Below are 15,005 nucleotides of genomic sequence, written 5' to 3'. Positions count from 1 at the left end.
GATATTGTAATGTATAGATCTCCTTAATTACCAGATCACACCCTGGTAACTCCATGTTTAGTTATATGCTCTCTGTGGTCTAGAGGTGTATTCAGTATAGAGTTTGGTGGCCAAGCTTCTGTTCATTCACATGTTACATAGTTCATGAAGCAACTGCATTGCAGTTAGCTACTGAGCCAAGATAAAGCCCTTAAACAACTTGAAACTGGAGTATGAGACTGCCTGCCTTTGCATTATCAGCCTGATCAATTTTTCACTTTGGAGGAGGTCTTCCAGCATGTGCCATCTGTAATTACTTGTAGATAGGTTCTCTACTATCTACATAGGCAGAAGACCTATTTACAAGGCTTCCTCCATTTGAAATAAACTCTCAGCTCAAATTTAAGAGACATCTGCTAAAGATCTCTACCTTCCCTCTACGAATGGACAAGTTGGATGATTTTTATATTCTCTTGTCCTCACCTTGTTCTTTCTGCTACCTTTGTAATAAAAGTATTATTTTTATATTGCTTTTAAATTATTAGTTGCATTATGACACTTTTATTGTTCGGTTGCAAACCATTTTGTAATTTACACTAATGGGAAACAGTCAACAGAACATTAAACAATGATTATAGCCGGCCACACAGCTGCATTATTGATGGTTTAAGAAATGCTGTTTAAATGAATTTCCCACAAACAGGAAAACAATGTGTGTGTTTTTTTGGGTGGGGGGGTCATCTGGATGTTTTGTTTTGTGTTTTCTGCACTGATGACATACCACATGTAGAATGCTGTGGTTTCCTATCCTCTGGATAACATACCACATGTAGAATGCTGTGGTTTCTTATCCTCTGGATAGTATTCCTGGATAGAATGGGAAGAAAATATACTTGTTACTTCTAACTTTCTAACTCCAAGGGATTTTTTTTTGAGCAAATCAATGCATTGGATAAAAAAGATGGTTTATTTAAAACTAATCATATGTAAATCTGATTTGGGGGTGGGAGAGCAGTTTGCTTACCTAGAAGAGGCCACAATCTGTTTGAAACATCAGACAATGCAGGTGTAGTATCTTCGATTCTGTTTAGCTGCTAAATTTCTAGATAGTGGAAATAAGTGGAGGTCACTAAAAATTTTAAAAGATGCCCCCTTTAGTCCTTATTACCACAGTATCTATTCTTAAATTCTTTGGTAGACTGGCCACAAAGATGATTTGGAAACTGCATCTGATGCAGAATTCTGTGGCCCTTATCAAAGTGGGCAACAACAAAAAGAGTTTATTTTCTTTAACTGCACAAACTGCCGTTTAACTACAGTAGTAGCTTCAGTTGAAGATGCAGATTGTCTGTACTTTGTATAATTGAATCTCTTTTTTTTGTATATGCTCTTCTTCTCTAAGGCTAAATGTCCTTTCAATGCTTTTGTTTTCAGGTTGGATTAATGGAATTAGGATTAATTATTATTAGAGTAATAGCCCCAGGATTTTTCTGGTAGATGCTGTGATTCTTTGTAGCTTCCCATCCAGGAAATACACTTTTGGTATCTTTATGGTGACTTTATTTTTCTTTGAAGTATTTTTAGACTTAGATATGGGTTCTTTGAACTAACATGGAAATTACAGGAATTCCAAAATCTAGATAAATTTTAACCTTACCTTTGATTAAAACTTACAGTTCAGATATTTTTTCTAGAATTTAAAAGCAGTCTATATTATTAGTATTAGTATTATCTTTTTCTGACTGTTCCTTACAAGCCTTAATTCTTTTTGTTTTTACTGTACCATACTGCTGTTGTTGCTGCTAAAAATGGTCAACGTAATATTCTTACCTCAGTTACACAAAGTGAGTGAAAACGTCTGTGGCCAAAAATATCTGGCATTGTTCTTACCACAGGTTAAAAGATCATTTTTGCCTTTTGTTTTCATTTTCTTTAGTTATTATAGTTTTGAGTTGAAATCTTGAGTTTTTTAATGGGCTTAAAATAAACCAGTTTTTCTAACATTAATAATGGTAGTAGTTGTTGATGTTGTTGTTCTTGGTTCAGTATAGAAAAAAACAAGTTACAAAACTTTCCCAAATAGAATTACATTCTTCTGTTGTGGCCAAAGGATAATTATCATTCCATGAATCTCTTTGAAAATATCATTGATGGCAAATCAATTGATGGATGCACTTCCTTTATAATGTTTTTCTAAGCAGATTGTGTTCTGTGCAATCTGGCATTATTCATCCAGCATCAGAAGAAATAGAGGCTGATGCTATAAAGGCAAAATCTGAAGATGCTGGCCCTTTTTCTTGATCTTGCTTAGCGCAACTGGTCCTATTGTCTTGAATATGATACAAAGGGAAATCAGACCCAATGGATATATTCCACTTTGATTCAATCCCAGCTGTAATCCTTTGTTGATAACAAGCAATATCAATGTTACTGTTTTCTTTCATTATATTTATTGCTGAACTTTGATCCTTCTGTCCTCTTTTTCAGGTCGTCCCATTCCACCTACGTCCTCATCTAGCCTTCTCCCATCTGCTCAGCTGCCCAGCTCCCATAATCCACCACCAGTTAGCTGCCAGATGCCCTTGCTAGACAGCAATACTTCCCATCAAATTATGGATACCAACCCTGATGAGGAGTTCTGCCCAAATTCATACCTATTAAGAGCATGCACAGGGCCACAACAAACTTCCAGCAGTGGTAAGGAAATATTATTTGATTATAAATATTATGCTTGTATAAGCAAATTCTAATTGTTGCAAGAACAGTTGTTCAAAATAGAGACATGAGGGGAAATGAACATATATTTATCTGTGAATTTGTTGTGGCTTGAGAATTTTTTGATACATTAATAAATGGACATTTTTTGTTGTCAAACTTCATTTTAGAGTTTCTTCTGAATTAATAGTTATCTTCATAAAACTGAAACCATGAATGCATTTTATTACTTGATGAAAATTGCCTTGTACCTTTGGAGAAATATATACTAAATGTATTGCACTGCTTTGCATTTTTATAGAATAGTACCTTGCCTTTTAAAATGCAAAATGTTATGCTGGCCCTGTTGTAATATGTTTTATATTTTCATATTTGTTGTGTTTCTTTCAATTTTCCTATCAGAATTGCAAGTTATTCTAACTTTTAACATTTTATGAAGTATTTATATCTCTCAAATTGACCATCAATTTATAAAATATTTAGGCTGCATTTTTTTAAATGAGGAAATAGGTTCTATTGTGAGTACCTCCATTTTTGGGGAAATCCTTTTACTCCAATCAGGTATTCAAAAAGCAGTGTGGACTTTGTAGATAAAGTAGAATGAGGGAGGAATAGATCAGATATAGAGTGCACTGACAATTTGATTGTAGTGCATTGTGATTTTTCCATTTCTATATTTTGCAAATAGTTGAAAAGTTGTATTAGGTATTTGAGAGTTCTGTTAGTATTATTGATTTTACTTCTTTGGCGCAGTTTTTTGGGCTATGTATAAATCATTTGAACAATTTTAAAAGGAAGAAGTAACCCATTTTAAATGAATATTAAAAAACAACATGTAGCAGGATATAAATCAGGACCACTAATAAATAAATAAATACATAAATAAGGAGTAGAAAAATGAAGTTTCAAGAACAATTTTTAAATGTCTATGATGATAATAATAAAATAAAGGGGGAGAGTATCCAGGGGAAGGTTTTGTTGTTGTTGTTATTTCCTGCCTTGCCTCTTCTGATTCAATTTTCTTGTTATAGTATTCTTTTATGTTCCACAGTATGCTTGTTATTGTATGCTATTCTTATGTCACCATAATTAATGAACATAAGATCTGTAATTGGGAAGCATACTGCTGTTTTCCCTGGACACATCTTGCAAGAAACTGCATGGCTAGCAATTTATGCCCTCTAAAAAGCTGATTTTATTTTTATAGAGCCAGAAATCTGCATTTGGCAGAAGAAAACAAAACAAGATTTCAGAAAACTCTGGTGATTTTTTTCCCCCTTTTAACATGTCCTCATATATCAGAATGATAAATCTGTTATATATCTTAAGTTGCAATTCCAAGCACATACATGGAAGTTTAAAGTTATAGTAATGGTGCTTGCTTATAGATAAGTCATTCTAAAATTGAGGCTTTCATGAAGTCTCAAAAAAAAGAAGAAAGAAAGAAAGAAAGAAAGAAAGAAAGAAAGAAAGAAAGAAAGAAAGAAAGAAAGAAAGAAAGAAAGAGAAGCACTGTTAGATCAGACTGGACAGCTATCTAGGTCAGCAACTTCTTTCTTAAAACAATCAAGTAAAGGCATCTGAGAAGCAAGCATGACATGATGGCAGTAGCAATCTTTTTTCCACTCCAGTTACTGAAGTTCCAAAGTGTCCTCTGCTCGGAGCTTGATATACTGCCCATTGAAAAACTTGTCCATTATGAATATAACCTCCCTCACATAACTACTTTTTTGTGCCAGTATATGACACTAATTACTTAAGAAATGATCCCTTAGAACTGTCCTCTGTCACTTTGCAATCAGTTTACTGGGTCATGTTTAACATTGTGAAAATCAGAAAAAGAAAAAAAAAGAAAAACTTTCAAGCCAATTTAGCTACACCACCTGCCCATGGGATTTTGAACCAAAACATGAATGAGATCGGCTCTTTCAAGGTGTTCCTATCCTATTAAAATACAGTGGAAGTTTCCAGAATTCTCTCTGCTTTTGGCTTTTCCAGAATGAATGAAACACAATGTCAGGACCCACCCCAAACCACGTCTTAGGAAGACAAAATTCTTGGAGTCAAATCTATTCCAAAAAGAATCTTTACTATGACATGCTTGGTTATAGGAAATGAGACAGGACTTAATATTATTCCACGAAGTAAACCCTTATAAAGAGTTCCCGGGTTAACCCCCCTTAACCCCATTTGGTCAGTCCCCCATCCTTTATCTCGTATCATCCCCCTCGTGGGAAAAAGGAACTTAGGACCCTTCATGTTTATTGCTCTCTTCCTTGACAAAAGCCAGATGCTAGCCACCCCTTTTGTTTCCCCAGTTCAAAAGGCTTCTCCTTTCCTTTGAAATGCCTAATACTGGTTCAATACACATCTATTCTCTTCTCTTCGGGAGATGGCAGAATCCATGGAATAATGTTTGAAACATTCCATTTATGAATATGATATAAATGGATTCTGACACACTTTTAACTTGCTGTTTTTTTCTCATTGTGATCTTAAAGATCTTAAGTTAAATGTTGCTGCTTAGTAGATCCAATCATTTTGTTTTTGAACTCCTTATTAATAACTGTTAATTACTGTACAAATTCATATTTATCTCAGTTGCCACGCATACTGGAATGGGAAGAGGCTTTCTGTTCATTAAATCACTGTGATGATAGATGTTGTCTCCTACCAAAGTTTTTACTTTCATCTCCAGGATATTCATTCTCAACCACAGGATATCCTAGCCTTATAATTGTGCATATTGTATGCAAAACATGTTCTGCAGAATAAAAACTCATGTTTTTTTTCCAGTGCTTTAAATTATGACTATTCAAATATGGAAAAAATATTGCTAGCAAAATACTCAAAACTGGGATCACTCTCTACATATGTATTGATTAAAAAATAATAGTTCTCAAATGCTTTTATAATAAAATATACTGCAATAATTCTTCTTACATTACTAGAAATCTGTGCCACTTACAAAACAGCTTGTTTCTGTATTTTATTTTAATTTTAGTTTTTCTTAATAAACAATTTATTATAGCCTATCTATCTGCTGGTATATGGCCAAATAAGGATTGATTGATTGATTGTAGCCTATATTTATATAGTTTGAGGTACAATAAACAAGCGTTATATTTTTATCCTGTTTATTGCCCCTTTTAAACATCACAGAATCCAAGTTTGTCATTATTATCGATGCAGGATTAGGAGAAGAGATGAAGTTCCTTATTAGATTTTGAAATTCAAAGGTATTAGATGACATCTATCATGTTTACAGGTAGATTGTTCAGATCATTGTTCAATTTAACAGATGGAGTTGTTATATGTAGATTTAAAATAATTCTGTATTTGTGAACTATTATGTTAGTCACACTGTGTTTAATAAACTAGCACTTAAAGGAATGAATGATCCTTCTAGAACAGACATGTCAAACACAAGGCCTGGGGGCCAGATCCGGCCCATGTAGTGGTTTCATGTGGCCCGCGAAGCCATCCTAGAAACAGTGAGGGAACGGCCCCCACTGCCTTGGCTCCGGCCCAGGCCATCAGGAGCCAATGTACAATTTTGTGGTGGTCATCTATGCTGAAATACAGCCACACCCACCCAGTAGGCCACGCCCACCCTGGCCCCACCCACCTGGTCCCTCAAGGGTAACCACAATGCTGATGCGGCCCAAATGAAATTGAGTTTGACACCCCTGTTCTAGAAGAAATATATACTTATGTTTGTGTTAACCCGAACAATTAAATACTAATCCCTAAATTGGCTTATATGAGTCTTTCCAAGGATAAGATGATAGTTATCTTATTACATTGCCCCGCACCCTTTCTGCTAACTATTCTTCATATATGTGAAAAATTCATATGCTTAAAAAAATTATTTAATCAAATCTTCCATCAGTTAAGCAATCTATTGTTGATATTATGAAAATCTTTAATCTACAATAAATCTTCATTAGAACTCATCAGAGCTTCCAGTTTGAGAGAAATCAGATTATAGCTCTTAAAATGACATTACATCATTGGAGTGACTGGCTTATCATTTGGTGAAGTGACATCAATCATAATTAACATAACCATATAGCAAATAAATTCAACCTTTTCCCCTGCAATATAGCAACACTGTGATGGGTCAGACTGCAGTCTAAAACAAAATGGAAAAAATGAACTTTCTTTGAATGTGAAACTACGCTAATTGAATATTTTATTAAAAATATTTGGTAGATGTAAAAATTAGTATAAACTACGGAACATTTCTCATTCTCATTTTTCTTTTATTGATCAATATTCTGTTTAGGACACTGTGTGTGTGTGTCATGAAGAAATACAGGGTGTACAAATAGTATAATTTATTTTGTTAATGACATTTTTGGACAACACATGAATAAAGATTAATGCTCAGATTTAAAATTCTGTTTTTGCTTTAATATATTAGTATGTTTCATAAACCCAAATTTGGGGGGGGGGGTTTTGAAGAAAATACCTCCAGGAAAGCAAATACTGTAATAATCCAGTAGTATTATAACGCTAGCACCCCATCGTGTTGCCTATGAAATGTTGGCTAGATCTTAATACTTGCTGACAACCACTGAGAAAACTGATTTAAAACATTAGAATGGGCACAAAGTAGAAATATATGTACTGTATGCCACTCCAGTCTAATAGAGGTTTTAGAAGAATATTGAATAGCTATGAATATGAATAATCAGGGAAGGAGGGCATCCAAAGTGAGGAGAGCAAGTAGATCAAGGTGACAGACACAACCACGAATCAAAGCTCTGCCCCTTTATAAAAATGGGTGGGACTTCAGTCTGCAGTCATGCTCACCCTTTTGGATTTCTTGGCCTCAGATTTACAGATGCTTCTGGAGCCGCATGGAAATTTTTAAGATTTGCTATTAAATTAGCCACAGCTTTCCTAGTGAATGTTAATCATTCTCTGGAGCTTTAACGGGGTTTTTCCTCTCCTTCTGTCTTCCCAGTGTATTTGCCTTTCCCATTTCTATCTCCTCCTCCTTTTTCTCAAAGAAGGGAGGAATGTGTTCCAGTATTCTTGTATTTATGAGTTTTATAAAATCATAAAGCTGGAAGGGAGCATAAAGGGTATTGGTCCCCTGTTCAGGGAAGGATACATTAGAGAATTTCTGACACAGGTTCCTGCCAGCCTGTAAAGACCTCTGATGAAAGACCCAAAGGTGCTTTTTCAAAAGGCACCTGGACTTCCTTTGTTTTTGATTAAAGATATTTCACTTCTCATCCAAGAAGCTTCTGAGAACTGAAGAAGCTTCTTGGATGATAAGCAAAACATTTTCAAGCAAAAACAAAGCAAGTCCAGTTGCCTTTTGGAAAAGCTCCTTTGGGACAGACATGACCTGGATTACTGAGATTGTCTATAGACTGATGAAACAATTCACCACAATCATGTGGCAGCCTGTTTCGTTGACTGAAAAGCTTGTATACCTAGGAAATCCCTCCTGATACCTAGTTTGAACCTACTTCCTTATAATTTTAAGCCATTGGTTTCAATACTTGTCTTCTGTGTGACAACTTGTGTTTATGTGTGTGTGTGTGTATGTGTGTGTACTGTACACACATACACACACATGCTTGCATTCTTCTATCATATCATCCTTCAGTAATTTCTGTCTATAAGTTAAACCTACACAGACCTTTTAATCATTTCTTATAGAGTTTGTTTTCCAACCCTCCACTTTCTTGATAGCCCTCCTATAAACATACTCCAACTTTTCACTATTGTTTTAGAACTGTGATGCTCAGTACTTTAAATAGGGACAGATAAGACAAAATATAGTGGACCAATTACTTTCAAAGATCTGATTTCTATGCTTCTATTAATGCATCCTAAGATACCATTTCCTTTCTTAACCACTTTATTACTGTTCTGGTTCCTGTTTATCTTGTCGTTGTTCAGACAGCCAGTTCCTTTCCACATTCTAAACCCGACTTGCCCATCCCATACTTGTCATTTACATATATATTTTTTCCTATCTACATACAGGATACTATATTACCTTTCTCCTGCTAAACCCCATCCTCTTCATTTCAACCCACTTCTCAAATTGTTTAGATCTGTTTTTTAATAACCTCTCTTTGCTCTGAAATACCAGCTACGTATCATCTGCTCATCTAAGTGTCCCCTTAATTCCTTCATCAAAGTAATTGGTAAACGTATTGATCACTGAGTGCTCCAAGAAAGAGCTGTGTACCACTTTTCCCTCATATTTCCCTCGTATAACTCATATTTTAGTATTTTATGAAAGAAATTATTATGATGCACTCTGTTGCAAATCTTGATGAAGCTACAGTTACACTATGTGTATAGTGTCTTCATTGTCAGCCATTCAGTTGTGTTCAGCATTCAGCCACTGTAATTACTCTCTGTCTCATACTGCCTCCTTCAGATCCACCATAGGCATCTTGGTATCATCTTTAATCAACAGGTTCTAGAGCAGTGCCATCTCCTTTTTCTGCTAATCACTCCAGCATGATTGACTTTTTGAGTGAATCATCTTGTACGACATGGCCAAAGTATGATAGCCTTTATTTGGCAATCCTGGCTTTGGGTGATATTTTTGGTGAGGTTCAGTCATTCTTTGTGATCTTTACAACCCATAGGATGTGTGGTAGTCATCTTCAGCACCACACTTCAAAGGCACTTTCTGTCTGCTTTTTTCTGAGTCCATGTTTTGCAGCCATGAGTAGCAATTGGGAAAAAATTTGCATCGACTACAATATTCTACAATATTCACTGGTTTAATAAGCCAGTGGCTCTATCAAAAAGAAGATGAACTCCATTCAAGATAATTGAATGGAGCATTTCCATGCTGGTTTCTATTATTTACAGTTTCCAAGTACTTATAAATATATTACTAGATCATCTATTTCAGGACTTTGCCCAGTTTGGGGTCAGGTCTATAGTCTCTGAGGTACAACTTTTCCTTGTTTGAAGGATAGTCTTTGCCCTCCTCCTGGGACTTCACTAGTCCTCTCAGAGTTCTTAAACATTATCAGGAATGGCTCTGTAGTTATCTATGAGCATCCTTTCACTAACCAGGATTACGATAATTTGGGCTTCTCTTTTCCTTCCCTTAAATCTGCTATTCCATTGTTTCCCCAATAGCATAATGATAACTGGCCAGCTTCCATTTTCCTTCTGTGAGAGAAGTGAAGAGAGAAAGAAATGAATTCTGCCTTTTTGCCATCATCCATTATTGTTTCATTACTTACTTTTCATAGTGGATCCACCCTGCAATCAAGTCCAGGATAGCAGGACTCTTTGATTTTCTTTCTGTATTGGAGAACAGTTTGCGTTTGAGGCAGAAACATCAGTAAATATAAATAGGGAATCAATTCATTTTATAAATGGTATGCTTTACTTTATAGACAATTTATTTTAATCAACAGATTATTCAATTTATATCTTTCTAAACTTTTTTTTGGATCTGGCTCTATTCTTTTGCTTTTCTGAAATGGTATAGGTTCTCCTGCATGAGCAGATGGCTGGACTAGAAGAACTCCAAGTTCCCTTCCAGCTCTATTCTATTCTATTCTATTCTATTCTATTCTATTCTATTCTATTCTATTCTATTCTATTCTATTCTATTCTATTCTATTCTATTCTATTCTATTCTATTCTAAAGGTATGCATACATACCTTTATAAGTATGTCACACACATAAATACCCACATATACATTTATTGAACAAAAAAGTCTGCAGGTGACTCTCCAGGAGTATTTTCAGATGGAATTGTTGTTGACAAGATTGTGAAGCTGGACACTATACAACATACTTATGTGATGTGTGTACACACGCACACAAACACACACACAATTGCATGCTGGTTGGGGGTTGTCTTAAATTCAGAAACAGATTTTGCATAAGCACTGTAACTTGACAATGGGAACATATTCTTTTCGCTTTGGGTATATCTGAAGTTGTAGAAGATGGCCTTGAAGAAAATATGTGGCAACCATCAAAGCAAGCCAACAGGAAAGTGTGAAAATGTTTTTCATCTGGCCATTTGTCTTAGCTCTCTATATTCCTCCTTTCTAGAATTAGGGACACAGAATCATTTTTTTTCTAGTCCAGTGCCTTCTACTCAAGTAAATACTGAAATCTACAGATAAGGTTAAAACAATATATAACAATTTAAATATAAATTAAAATAAATGAACAATGGAGTGCTGGATAAAATGTGTCAGTCTTTATAGATTTTTAAATGCTGACCAACTGAGGGCCAAAGAACACAGGACATAATACAAGCCTGCCATCCATTCAGGAGAAGAGCACGTTCCCTGTACAAGATAAATGATTTAATGGCAGAACAGCCATTATCAGAACAGCCTATCCTGCTGATTGTAATGGACTATCATGCAGCCAGGATATAACTTTTGAAGCATTCAACAGTTTAACACCAACATCTTAAATTGTACTGGTAAGCAATTGACAACCAAAACTTTTGAAACAGGTTTCAAATTATCTCAGTACTTTTGTAGTTGATTGTTGGTTAAGCAGCGTAGGAGTCAAACCCAATACCAGAGGCAACACAGCAAAGTACAGTTAAGTTCAATCATTTATTTGCTTACACCAAATGGGCAGAATCTTACCAAATTAATGTTATAATCTTCTAACCAACAAGATAGCCCAAGGGATTCTAGGGTGAGGCTACCCTGAACCTCTTCCTCTGACCTCCATCCACCTTGGGACTGCACAGCTTCTTAATGTGGGTTTTTCTCCAGAAAAATCTCTTGTGTTGCAGAAACTCTATGCTTCTCTAGATGCACATTCCATCACAATAGAGGACAATATTGAATTCTGTTGGACTCCATGTAGCCTAGATTTCAAGGAAAGGCTGGCACCATTTCAAAACAGTTGACCCAATTTATACTTATGCCAAAAAGATGTCATGCTCAATGGTTGTAGAGGAACACCAAATATCATGCTGTCTGTGAAAACACACATAGGAATGTTACAGTTGACAGAAGCCTGCTCTAGAAATTGTTTAATTAAGGATTAGATCATCAAGTGTGTGTGTGTGGACAAGAAAAGAAATCCCGTGTCCAAAAAAATATAGAAACAGTAGCATAGTATAGGAGGTGTCTAGGAGCATTGAAAAGCAGATAATTATTTGTAAAATATTTGAAGTATAGAAGGTCAGTGCATTCTTCCATTGTCTTTTGCCACCCAGAGTCCATGCCCCTTGATAACTGTTATACTATGCTAGAGTCTGTTTCTAGACATTTTAAAAAAAATATGGGATTCCTTTTTCTAATGCTCACCCCCCTTTTTTTCTTTTGAGAGTATCCTATAATAGGCACTGAAGAATGTTGTATGAACAATTGTTCTGCCTCAGCCAGAATTCAGGTCTCAGAGTGGTGAATCAGGTAACTCTGAGAAGCTCCAGTGCAAGACATGAATATAATAATGCTCTCTGGCTTGCATTTTCTGGTTGTGAAAGACATGCTATATAATTGTCATGACTAGTAGCCATTAATATGTATCTCCTGAAATCTATGTATGTCTCAGAAACAGGTCAAGGAAGAATTTAGAAAAGTACAGATCTAGAGATACAACATTAAAGATGAATTGTAGAATGATATGTTTTTTTCCTCCCATGACAAATTGAATATCCTCTTGTACCAACATCATATAGAGATTTTGTCATCTATGGGGAAATGGAATAGGAGAAGGTAAAGGAGAGCATAATATGATTTCAGTCACTTATCTTCCTGAGCAGACTGTGCTTCATAAATGCTATGCTAGAGTCTGTTTCTAGACATTTTTTAAAAATATATGGGATTCCTTTTTCTAATGCTCACCCCCTTTTTTTCTTTTGAGAGTATCCTATAATAAGCACTGAAGAATGTTGTATGGACAATTGTTCTGCCTCAGCCAGAATTCAGGTCTCAGAGTGGTGAATCAGGTAACTCTGAGAAGCTCCAGTGCAAGACATGAATATAATAATGCTCTCTGGCTTGCATTTTCTGGTTGTGAAAGACATGCTATATAATTGTCATGACTAGTAGCCATTAATATGTGTCTCCTCAAATCTATGTATGTCTCAGAAACAGGTCAAGGAAAAATTTAGAAAAGTACAGATCTAGAGATACAACATTAAAGATGAATTGTAGAATGATATGTTTTTTTTACCTCCCATGACAAACTGAATATCCTCTTGTACCAACATCATATAGAGATTTTGTCATCTATGTGAAAATGGAATAGGAGAAGGTAAAAGAGAGCATAATATCATTTCAGTCACTTATCTTCCTGAGCAGACTGTGCTTCATAAATAAGACTCTTATTTGAAGTCACAAGGTCCCGTTGGCATTTATCGTTTCATTTAACTTTTTTAATGTTTAAAATGGGAAGTGCTTAATGGCTCTTTCCATGTTCAGATTGCATCTTGAATTATACAGAATTGTGAAGAAGCCAAGAGACTTCAAATTTTCCCCATGGATTTTTTCAGTATGAGTTCTGGAATTGAGGACAGTCCTCATAAAATGTAATTGTTGCTGTTATATTGTATTATCTTAATAATATGAAAACAATTGCATTGAATGTGGAGCCAGAATTGCAATTTGAAAAAGTCCCTGACACTGTTTTTATATTTAAATGCAGAATGACTTGCTACAGATATGCCTGCTTTGAAAACCACCTCATTAGACACATGAATCTCTCAAAATAAGAATACTTCTGAAAACTGTTTGAATACTATAATTATTTCAGTAGGCATATGCTAAATTTCTAATAGATGCTTGTTATTGAGTATATATCTTGCCAATGATATCTTGTCTATTTTCATTCAATGTGATAGCACTCGGCTTTCTGGGATCAGAATACATAAGGGCAAACAGATTGTCTGAGCTTCTGGGATCTTGAAATCATCATCATCAAATTGATTGAGGTGACCAAGTATGCCAGGATCAAATATTTTCTTTTATAAAACCATCACAAGCATTATTCTAACTTTGCCTCTCTCAGCCCCATCTGTTTCATACAGTAACACAAAGTTCAATATATCAAAAATCTTTGACAATTTATTTTCTTTTTATTTTAACAGTTTATTTCCAACATTTAGAAACATCCTCAACATGGTTTTTTTTTTAAAAAAAGAATCTATATTAATTCTTTGTCAGTCTCTTAAACGTATAAATGGTTTTAACAATTGTAACCTCAGGTTACATTTTGTAAATATGATGTGATTAATAAAAATGTAATGAGCTTTATATATGTTTCCATTCATTGAAAATTATGGTGGTGACTTTGTCTGGCTGTTGCATATAAAATTACAGCAGTGTCAGAAAGTTCAAGTTAACAAATAAATACAAACAAATGCAATATACAGATTTGTTCCTACGCATTTATGTAATTCTAATCCAAGCAGACCATAATGCAGGGGTTCAGGTATATAGGTTTGTTCATTGTCTTGGGTAACATCCATATGTAAACTATATTGTGAACTTTATGAGCAACAGTATGCTCAAAATTGTTCTGCAGCGCAAGTAAAAAAGCGATATATAAGACATGGCAAAGTCCTAGATAAAGTTGGATTAAAACAAGAAAAGTAGAATAAATAACAAATCTCACCTCTAATATTTTCTTCTACTTGCATTTTTTCCCAAGACTTGCTTTCTTTCTCTTCTGAAACTTTACCAGTGGAAAATTCTTAGAAAAACATATTTCACTGTTTAAATAGCTCAAAAATGTCCTATTGTAAACAAACAAATTATAGCATGCTTTTTTTATCTACTGCCTCTGTTTTATTTTGAAAGAATATCAGTGTTTTTCTTTGAAAACCATAGCTCAACTCCCAGTTCTGCAAAAAGAATCCCAGAAGTAAATGCAATTGTCATATGCTGTTAAAATTAATCAATTGTTCTGTTTTACTTCTTAAAATGGTTGGAACTGAATATAGTGCTATGAAAGCACTATTGGATTGACAGTGATTTTTGTTGTATAAAATTGATTTACACATCAGGGGTGAGTTTCTCCTGGGATTCTGGTCTAGCAGTTATCTTTCAATTTTATTTATACTTACCACACAAATAACAGCATTTGTACTTTAGGTAAATTTAAGTCAGTTAAATTTTGTGCTTTGTAAAAGTTTTGAATATACCAGACCTACTTTAAGTGTAATTAAGTGTAAAGATGAATAATCAACATACAAACACTGTACATCCATTTTTATCCACAAAATATATATTTTTTAAAAAACTAACTAAGGTATGTGCTTAAATACACAACATAAATGTTGCAGGGTTATATTTACAATGGCTGCAAGTTTTTGAAGTGTTTG

At 34.7% G+C, this 15,005-nt stretch overlaps 1 protein-coding gene across 5 annotated transcripts in view; it reads left to right on the top strand.

The window, feature by feature from the left end:
- The window catches only part of TENM2 (teneurin transmembrane protein 2), a gene marked incomplete at its 5' end in the record, with an annotated part of 931,826 nt that overhangs the window by 493,273 nt on the left and 423,548 nt on the right, over nucleotides 1-15,005 (top strand). For all 5 annotated transcript variants that reach the window (XM_083351308.1, XM_083351307.1, XM_083351306.1 and 2 more), the window contains one exon: nucleotides 2,467-2,676. In XM_083351308.1, coding sequence (XP_083207434.1) covers nucleotides 2,467-2,676 — 210 coding nt within the window. The remainder of the gene's footprint in view (nucleotides 1-2,466; nucleotides 2,677-15,005) is intronic.

This window comes from Vipera ursinii, assembly GCF_947247035.1.
Source record: "Vipera ursinii genome assembly, chromosome: 2".
In the NCBI taxonomy this organism is placed as follows: Eukaryota; Metazoa; Chordata; class Lepidosauria; order Squamata; family Viperidae; genus Vipera; species Vipera ursinii.
This window is presented reverse-complemented; position numbering and strand designations above follow the sequence as displayed.